At 35.7% G+C, this 9,315-nt stretch overlaps 1 protein-coding gene across 1 annotated transcript in view; it reads left to right on the top strand.

Annotated features, from left to right (window-relative positions):
• Window positions 1-9,315, top strand: part of CPLANE1 (ciliogenesis and planar polarity effector complex subunit 1) — a 171,696-nt gene that overhangs the window by 57,901 nt on the left and 104,480 nt on the right. The window contains exons 20-24 of the mRNA XM_004387899.2: window positions 1,846-1,984; window positions 6,479-6,588; window positions 6,768-6,926; window positions 7,025-7,133; window positions 7,800-8,100. Coding sequence (XP_004387956.1) covers window positions 1,846-1,984; window positions 6,479-6,588; window positions 6,768-6,926; window positions 7,025-7,133; window positions 7,800-8,100 — 818 coding nt within the window. The remainder of the gene's footprint in view (window positions 1-1,845; window positions 1,985-6,478; window positions 6,589-6,767; window positions 6,927-7,024; window positions 7,134-7,799; window positions 8,101-9,315) is intronic.

The following is a 9,315-nucleotide window of genomic DNA, read 5'->3' as shown; positions in this document are numbered from 1 at the left end:
ACCAGTCCTCAGGCCCCTGATATCGGTAGGTGAAGACCCTGCTTAATGGGCAGAGCAGTGTCAAATGTCACGAACCTGCTACTTCACAGCCGAAACAGTTGAAGTTAGACTTCCGGTATATACCCTGTTGTACTTCAGCAATGAGGGCCTACGTTGCTGAAATGGGCCCACACAAGTCTCTGCAGGGGGAAAGGCACTCAAAGTCCGTGGATCCCTTATGCCTGTGCCTACGCAAAGGAACTGTGCCTACCCTGGGTTCCTGGCTTAGGGGAGCCAGCAGTTTATTTTTTCCCATTTGTTAATTTGTTCACTCTCCAAGGCCAGAAGGGCTCAGGGCATGTGACAGATCCCACTTCTGGTGCCGGGGACTCAGCAATTGCTGAAGCCAGTCCAGGACCCAGTGCAGAGCAGGGAGTGGGGAGGTAAATGGGAGAGAGGTTTTTCCCTAAGGGGGGTGTTTTTGACCCACGCGGTACTTATCTTTCGCTGGAACGAGGGCTACTTCTCACTGGTCCTAGGTGGTCGAGTAGATTCTCTGCCACTGGGTTTCTCCCGGTGCGGAATACTCCTCCTGAGCACTGCTGCTTGCCTGCCTCACCACTCACGCATGAACTGATCAGGCCTGAAGGGCTCAGGCTCTCACCTTCTCAGGTCTGGCACTCCTTGCTGCTTCCAAACCGTCTCTCCCTCCCCCTGCAACTCAGTCTGGTTCCTCAAGTTTGCCTTAGATGGTTAGGGCTCCTATATTATCATATTTAATCGATTTACTTGTATATTTGTGTCTTTGTTGTAAGAGGGTCCACCAGAAGCATCTGAGTATTCCGCCATCTTGGCCCTGCCTCTGCTCACAGGCTTTTAAGACCCCAGACACTACTCACCAAAGTAGAATGTAGAACATTTTCTTTATAATCTATGTTATGGCAGATGAGGTAGATGTTCCCTGAAACCATGGTCCCCAAAGCCCTCAGCCCAGTAATTTGGTCCCTCAGGGAGTTTGGATGTGTCTATGAAGCTTCCATGACATTGCCTTGTACAAGTTGTGCTGGATTCCCCAGTATTGTGTGCTGTCTGACCCTTCACTGAAGTATTCCTTATCTATTTGGTGTTTTTCCATCCCCACCCTTCCCTCTCTCATAAGCATCAAAGATTGTTTCTTTTTGCCTACGTAAAAGGAAATTAATACTGTTCTTCCTTGTCTTTTCCCACAGGTATAATAAAGAAAATTAAGAAATTTAAGTATCTCTCATTCAAAATCAAACTATATGCAGTACATAAAAACAAATACACAAAAAACTTGTACCACAAAAAAAGCTTTTCGTGAGTTTTGATAGTAGTGGTCTCATACAATATTTGTCCTTTTGTGATTGACTTATTTCACTCAGCATAATGCCCTCCAGACTTATCCATGTTGTGAAAAGTTTCACTGATTCAACCTAGAGTTTAGTAGGGGTTGCTAAGTAGTGACTTTCTAGTTCTGTCACTTATAGGTTAGTTTTTAAAAAGTTATGTATGTAGGTACATGTTTTTTGTGTATTTGTTTTTAGGTACTGCATATAGTTTGATTTTATGTAGGCAAAACTTAGTGACAAGAGAAGATAAATGATTTGGTTAGAACCTTTTTTCTCTTTTGAGATACAACGTAGTGAATTTCTTGAATTAAATTTGTTAACTAAGTTTCTAAACTTATAGCTGATTGCTAATTGCCCAGGTATTTTACTTACATAGTATAGGAACTATGCTGTGTTTTCCATTCAGTATGGTTTATCTTACTTGCCTTGTTAGTCCCTTTAAAAATTGATGGGTACTTTAGCTAATTAAACATATCCTATCATTCTTTGCTTTCAGATTCGAATAAAAGGGTCCCTTCCTTCCTTGAGTCCTTTCCCTCAGTCATTACTTGATTACTGTAAAGGAGGGATAGCATTCTTTAGACCTGGAGCAACTGGAGACCACAGGCTTGATGAAGTTTCCAATAAAGCAATAGGTTTGTGCCAAAATGAACTGCATGCTTAGAAATTAGGCTTAACTATGTATAATAATATATTTTACATTGGGTTTGGGAAAGTTTCCAAACTATTGTTACTTTTCAAAGTATAGCATGTTCTGTGATATTTTGCTTTGTGTTTACAAGCAAATGACTGTATTTTAATAGCCGTGAATATATATATATGTATTATATGTGTGGTTTTAAAGTAAGATTTTATTATTTTTTAAAAAAATTGTGACAAGTATGACATTATCATTGCTTCATTATTTAAATTTGGAATTTCAGCACTCAAGAATGCTTTTCGCTGGTAATTTTTCTGCACTTAGGATATTCTGTCAACCACTGAACCTGTCAGTATTGACTTACCAATTTTGTTTTCTGCTTTTCTAATTTAATATACTCCAATTAAGCTTTTTTTCTGTTTTGTAAACTTTTCATATCTGTTTATTTTAATGGCTTTTATTAGTGTACATGTTATAATTTACTTCTCTTATTGTACATTTGAGATGCCTCTGTGTATCAATTTCTGTTTTATATTTTTAAATATTCCCTTAATGTAGATTCTCAGAAGTGGGATTGCTGGGTCAATGGATATGCCTATTTTATATTCTTGAAATAGTATGCCAAATTTTATAATTCCTTCAGATTAATTTTAATGGGCAAAAAGATAATTTTAATATGTCTTTCTTTTGACTAGTTATAGTGAACATTTTAGTTTACTATTTGTATTTTCTCTTGTAAATTGCCTGTTTTGTGGTTTATATCCAGTTTTCTGTATATCAGGTTTAAAAAGAAGTAAAATTTTAGGTATCATTCTTCTTAATCTTTACTTCTTATCAGTCATATTTGTATTAAGCCCTGATCTTATCTCCAAAATTTGATTAAAATGTTCCTTTCTAACTCACCCGCCCTTAGTACCAGTGTTAAATAATATTCATCCTGGGGCTCAGACAGACTGATTTTCAAACTGTCTTGGCAGTAAAATGCTTTTTGATTGCTTCTTGCAGCTGTCATGAACTTAGTTTCATAAACTTTCCATTCGCCCTAACAAAAGAAAGAGCCGGGCAGGTGTCAACTGCAGGTATTTGTACAATTCTAGTTTATTTATTGAAAACCTGGATTTGTAAGCGGTGAGTCAAATTCACAAAGATCCCAGTTAAAAGATTTTTGCTTGTAAATAGAACATATAGTCCTTTGAAATGATTTAAATAAAGATTTCAAACATATATTTTTAGTAGTTTCATTTTGACCCTAACTGAGACCCACTATGAATTATTGTTTTAGTTGATTTGGTCTTTTGAGTATTGAGAAGTGATTTGGCCAGAGTAAAAGTTTCCTTTCCTAGTTTGTCATCTAAAATAGTGGCTTTTGAACTTTTTTGAAGCTTTTTATTCTAGGAAATTTAAACAAAAGTAGAGAAAATACAATGAACTCTCAAGTACCTATCACCCAACTGCAACTATTGTTAACGCTTGAAAGCAAATCTGAGACATCATATGATTTCACCCCAAAATACTTCAGTATATGTATTTAACAGATAAATAATTTTTTATAGTCACAATTCTATTAATCCGCCAGACAAAAAGTAGGAACAGTAATTCTTTAATATCATATATCATCCATTCTGTGTTTAAATTTCTTTGATTAGCTCAAAAATGTCTTTTCACAATTATTTTTTCAAACCTGGGCCCAAATAAAGTTCTCCACACATTGCATTTTGGTTAATATGTAAGTGTTGCTTAATCTGTAAAAGGTTCCCTCCCCTCATTTTTTTCCATGGCATTTATTTATTGAGAAAACCAGATCATTTTTCCAGTAGAACCCCTTCCATTCTGGTTTTAATTGATTACATCTTTTTAGTGTTCAGAACTTTTTTGACGATGACTTACAATAAGATGAAGATTTTTGCATCAAGACTCAGTACATACTCATATAAAACTGGAATGAAAATTTAATGAACTATCCTTATCCTGACTATGTTCAATGCACTCTTTTTTTAAAAAAAAACATTTTATTGTGCTTTAGGTGAAGATTTACATAACAAATTAATTTTCCATTTGATGATTTCTTACACAGATGGTTTCATGATCTTGGTTGCAATCCCCTGAGTGTGTCAGCACTCTCCCCATATACTCCCTGGGTTCCCCATTTTCATTAGTCTAGTTTCTCTGTCCCTCCCTATATTCTCATCATTGGTTTTGGACTCAGCGCACTCTTGATATTTTCTGTTTTTAAAAATTGTTGAGACGTACTGAATTGATTTTTCAGCCCAGTAATTTGTAATATGTTGTAACCCACAGCTTGAATAACAATGATAAGGAATATTTTTAGAAGATAAGTACCTGCTTGGGACGGGGGTCTGGGGACCATGGTTTCAGGGGACATCTGGGTCAATTGGCATAACAAAGTTTATTAACAAAATGTTCTGCATCCCACTTTGGTGAGAGGCATCTGGGGTCTTAAAAGCTAGTGAGCGGCCATCTAAGATGCATCAATTGGTCCCAACCCACCTGGAGCAAAGGAGAGTGAAGAACACCAAAGACACAAGGAATATATTAGCCCAAGAGACTGAAAGGGCCACATAAACCCGAGACTCCATCAGCCTGAGACAAGAAGAACTAGATGGTGCCCGGCAACCACCAATGACCGCCCAGACAGGGAACACAACAGAGAGTCCCTGACAGAGCAGGAGAAGAGTAGGGTGCAGAACTCAAATTCATGTGAAAAGACCAGACTTAATGGTCTGACTGAGACTAGAGGGAACCCCAGGAGACATGGCCCTTGGACTCTCTATTAACCCAGAACTGAAGCCATTCCTGAAGCCAGCTCTTCAGACAAAGATTAGACTGGACTATAAAACAAAATGATACTCGTGAAGAGCATGCTTCTTAGTTCAAGTAGATACATGAGACTAAATGGGCAGCTCCTGTCCGGAGGTGAGATGAGAAGGCAGAAAGGAATAGGAGCTGGTTGAATGGACACACAAAATCCAGGGTGGAAAGGGGGAGTGTGCTGTCATATTATAGAGATAACAACTATGGTCACATAACAATGTGTGTATAAATTTTTGTATGAGCAATTAACTTGAGCTGTTAACTTTTGCCTAAAGCACAATTAAAAAAAAAAAAAAAGAAGAAGATAAGTACCTGCCTAATATGCTGGTCTATATCACTGATTGCTCTGTATCACTGATTCTTGGTTTTAGTTCTGTCCCAGCAAACCTGTGAAATAGGAAACAGTGAAACATGTTCAGCAGTAATAGTGGCTTTCTCAAAAGATTGGGCCATGCTCCACTGGTAGGACTTATTAGAATCTAGTGAATGGTTCGGGGCGTAATTTGAAAAATGCTTATAGGTGATTCTGAAATACCACTGCCCATCTGCATTCCCTCTCCCCCCCTGAGCTGGATAGAATTTGGAGAAAACCTATTTTCTGCTCAGTTTTTATAATGTCAAAACATACTTTCTGGCTTTTTGATAGTTGTTTAAAAAATATATATCAAGGAGCTGTCTAATGAAAATTAAAATACTAACCATTAATTTTAAAGCCAGTTTACTATAAAAAATAAAGCTTACTTTAAAATAAAGGCTTAAATGAACGTCCATTAAGTTTTAAGGGATTACCTTGCTCCCTCCATAGGAAGAGATCCTATTAACCTCAGAACAAGTGAGTAGAGAGGATAGGTCTTACTTGATGGGCCACACTTTAGTCGTTATAAGAGAAATTAAATATAAGATTAGCAGAACAGCAGAAACTTTTTGTCGGCTGGATTGTGAGTCCTTGCATTGTGCATAGTTAAATCAAGATCATCCACTTATTGATGGCAATAAAAAGACTTTGTATGTTTATAGTTGGAGCCCTGGTGGCACAGTGGTTAAGATTTCAGACTGCTAAGCAAAACGTCGGCAGTTCAAATCTACCAGCCGCCCCTTGGAAATCCTATGGGGCAGTTCAGTTCTGTCCTATAGGGTCGCTATGGGTCAGAATTGACTCAGTGGCACACAACAACATTTGTATTACCACCATGGAAAGATAGTGAAGTTATATTAGGTAAAAAAAAGTCTCTTTGCTACACAGTGTACATGGTATGATTATATATATATTTGTGTACTTGTATTGCTCTTAGTATAAACATATTATTTAATATTGCAAATTATTTTTTTAATACTGAAAAAACTTAAACAAATACTTGTCAATAAATGATTTACCAAATAAGTTAACTACACATTAGAATAATATAGAGTTATATGTATTGGCTTTGAAAAATATTCACAATATATTGTGAAGTTGTAAAGCAAGTAATCAAATAATTAATAAAGTTAATTACATGCGTAAAAGTTCTAGAGGGATGTCCATGACTTTTACATAAGATGTTTACAATGAGCACTTCTTTCTTTTATAGTCTAGAAAATAAAGACATCAGCTGAGGTGGGGATGTTATTAATGTACATGCTTATACAACTTTATTTCCTATCTGTATACCTGATCTAGGTTGCTTCAGAGAACTTTGTGCTTTGTGTTGGATGCTGCATATCCGTGAAAAGTTATCCTATAGTTGCAGGCAATATCAGAAAGCAAGAGAAAATGTGGGGAAAGAAAAGGTATTTACCTGGATGAGAATATTACCTGGACGAGAATAAGAAAAATGAACAGACATTATGTACTTGCAAAATTATTGCATAATAGAAGATTTTACTGTTCAAAGGTTTTCTTTTTAAACTCATTCTAATCTATCCATTTAAACTGAAAAGGAAATGCATTTTTTTCAATATCCATTTAGGACTTTGAAGTGGAGTTTGATTCTTGTATGATTGAGTATTGTCTTAGTGCTGTGGAATGGGCTTATAGAATGCTACCTTTCTCTCGATTTTTGAATATTGAAGAACTTATTCAGGATATAATTTTGAGCCTTATTGGAGAACTGCCACCAATCAGAAAGGTAGGTGAAAATAAACTAAATCAGAACCAGAGATTTTAATTTTATTTTTAATTAAGAATGATGTCTCTCATAAAACTCATTTTTTAATTTTTTTGAAGGTAGCGGAAATTTTCGTGAAGGCGTTTCCCAATCCTGAGGACATAAGGGTTCCTTTAAGAGAAAAATATCACTGTCTTCAGCAGAGACTCAGACACTGTGTTGTGCAAGGTATTATTTGTCATTTTTTTACATATCCGGTAAATTGCTGAAGGTTCTTGTTTTGTTGCTGCTATTTGCACGGTTTATCTTTTTCTATCTTTCTACTTTCAATCTGTTTGTATCTTTGACTCTAAAGTGTCTCCTGTAGACAGTAAATAGCTGGGTCTTGATTTTTCATCCAGTCTGACACTTTCTGCCTTTTGATTGGATTGTTTAATCCATTCATATTTAATGTTCTATTAATATAGTTGAATTTATGTTTGTCATTTTTGTTTTCTATGTGTCTCATGTCATTTTGTTCCTCTCTTCTTCCTTTACGGCTTTCTTTTGCATTAAGTGAGCATTTTCTAATGGAAAAAATAGTAGTCATTCTTTTTATGATTATCCTTTTGATTTTTGAAGATGGATGACTTCTTAATTTTTCTTTTTCCAGAGCACACTTTTAATGGGGTCTAGGTTCTGTCCCTTTCACTGTTCTTTAATGGACCCTCACTAGCTTCTGCAATTCTCCTCTAAAATATGAATTTTCTATTAAATACTAAAGATAGTGTGATCTGTAAGATGCTAAAAATCAGCCTCAGTCATGTGACCAGGAGGAACTAGAATTGGATTCTCATATGTCTTAGGTTGAAACATTTTAATGAGCTATAAGATTTTTTATTCTTTTCTTTTTAGGTCCCCAAACTGAGGAAATGATGTCTGTTACCATGCATTCTATCCATAAAGTGAGGGTTAAAGCTCTAAAGCGTGTGTGGAGAAATATAGGCCCTTTTGAGACGAATATATGGGAACCGATTGAAGAAGAAAAACCAGATGATGCTCCAGTTTTTGACAGGTTTTCCCTGGGGACTAGTTTGAGCAGGAGTACACTCACAGAACTGGGGAATTCTCTGGTTCACAGTGATGCAGATACAGTAGATACTTTATCTGAAGCTTTGTCAGTGGAAGAAAAAAATAGGATACATTCCTATCAAAGGTACAATTGAGTTCTCTTGATAACTAGCATTCACATCCTTTGAAAAAAATGTTTTTCGATATTTATATGCAATTGTTGAGCTGATTTCTAGTCCCAGCAACCCTCACTGACTGTACTGTGACTAATATGAATGATAAATGCTGCTCTCTACTCATGAGGACATTAGGGGTATAAAATGAGACTGTACTTTTGAAAATCCTTTTTAAGTATTATTGAGATAGGAAATAAGTTTGCTATCTAAAATTATAAAACAAATGAGTAGATAAATTCTAGAGGCCACTGGAGGACGTTAAGTATTTTTAGTAGTCTTTAGACATAAATAGTTTGAGATTATTGGATTAACCATATCATTTTTAAGGGTTTCATCTTTGAAATGTGTCCATAAATTTTTTGGAAATTCTTGCTTATCTAAATCTGTGTTACTGTTACATTTTTTTCTTTATAATTTCAGTATCTACAGTACTATTTATCCTTCTCTTGACTAAAAGATTGTATAATCAACCATATTCATAAGTGAAGTAATCCCAACCACTCCAAGTATCTGCTTAAGCCGTATATAATAGCATTATAAATGTTGTGCTTGTTTCAGAAAACAACAGTGCTTAAATGTTAGCATAGGCTTACCCTGAAAGCTGCATATTGTACATTCTTAGTAAAAAGAGAGATGATGTTGTCAACCTAGATACCTAACATGAAACTTTCATTTCTCTTCTTGAGGGAGCTAAGCATCTGTGCTCTGCCCTAAGGAGCACGTTGAAAGAAAACAGATTTAAAAGTAATTTGGGTCAGTAGTTAAGTGTTAAAAGTTTAATAGCAGCTTTAATTGCAGCTGAAAGTATTTAGAAAAAGTTTTCAACATTTTTATGGAAAAGAATCCTGAGGGCATTCTTCTTGTTGTAAATGGTATAATGGTTGCTGAGAGAGGCAGACATGAGGGAGAAACAAGAAAGCCAAAACTAAGATGTGTGTTGGTAGCTTGTGTTTTCATTAACTTTGTATTTCTAAACTTGCGTCTATAAGAAAACATTTTTTCAGAACAACATTCATGCTCTTTTATAGTGAAATTTGCATGAACACACGTGTATTTTCCCTTTTGATATTAATGTGTTGTATTTTTGGCATCATAGAATGTTGAGCGCTAAAAAACACTTTTAGATCAGTTAGTCCAGTACCTCATTTACTTATTTTTTAAATTTTATTATTGTTTTTGGTGAA

The sequence above is a fragment of the Trichechus manatus genome, unplaced genomic scaffold, assembly GCF_000243295.1.
Source record: "Trichechus manatus latirostris isolate Lorelei unplaced genomic scaffold, TriManLat1.0 scaffold00197, whole genome shotgun sequence".
Lineage (NCBI taxonomy): Eukaryota > Metazoa > Chordata > Mammalia > Sirenia > Trichechidae > Trichechus > Trichechus manatus.
This window is presented reverse-complemented; position numbering and strand designations above follow the sequence as displayed.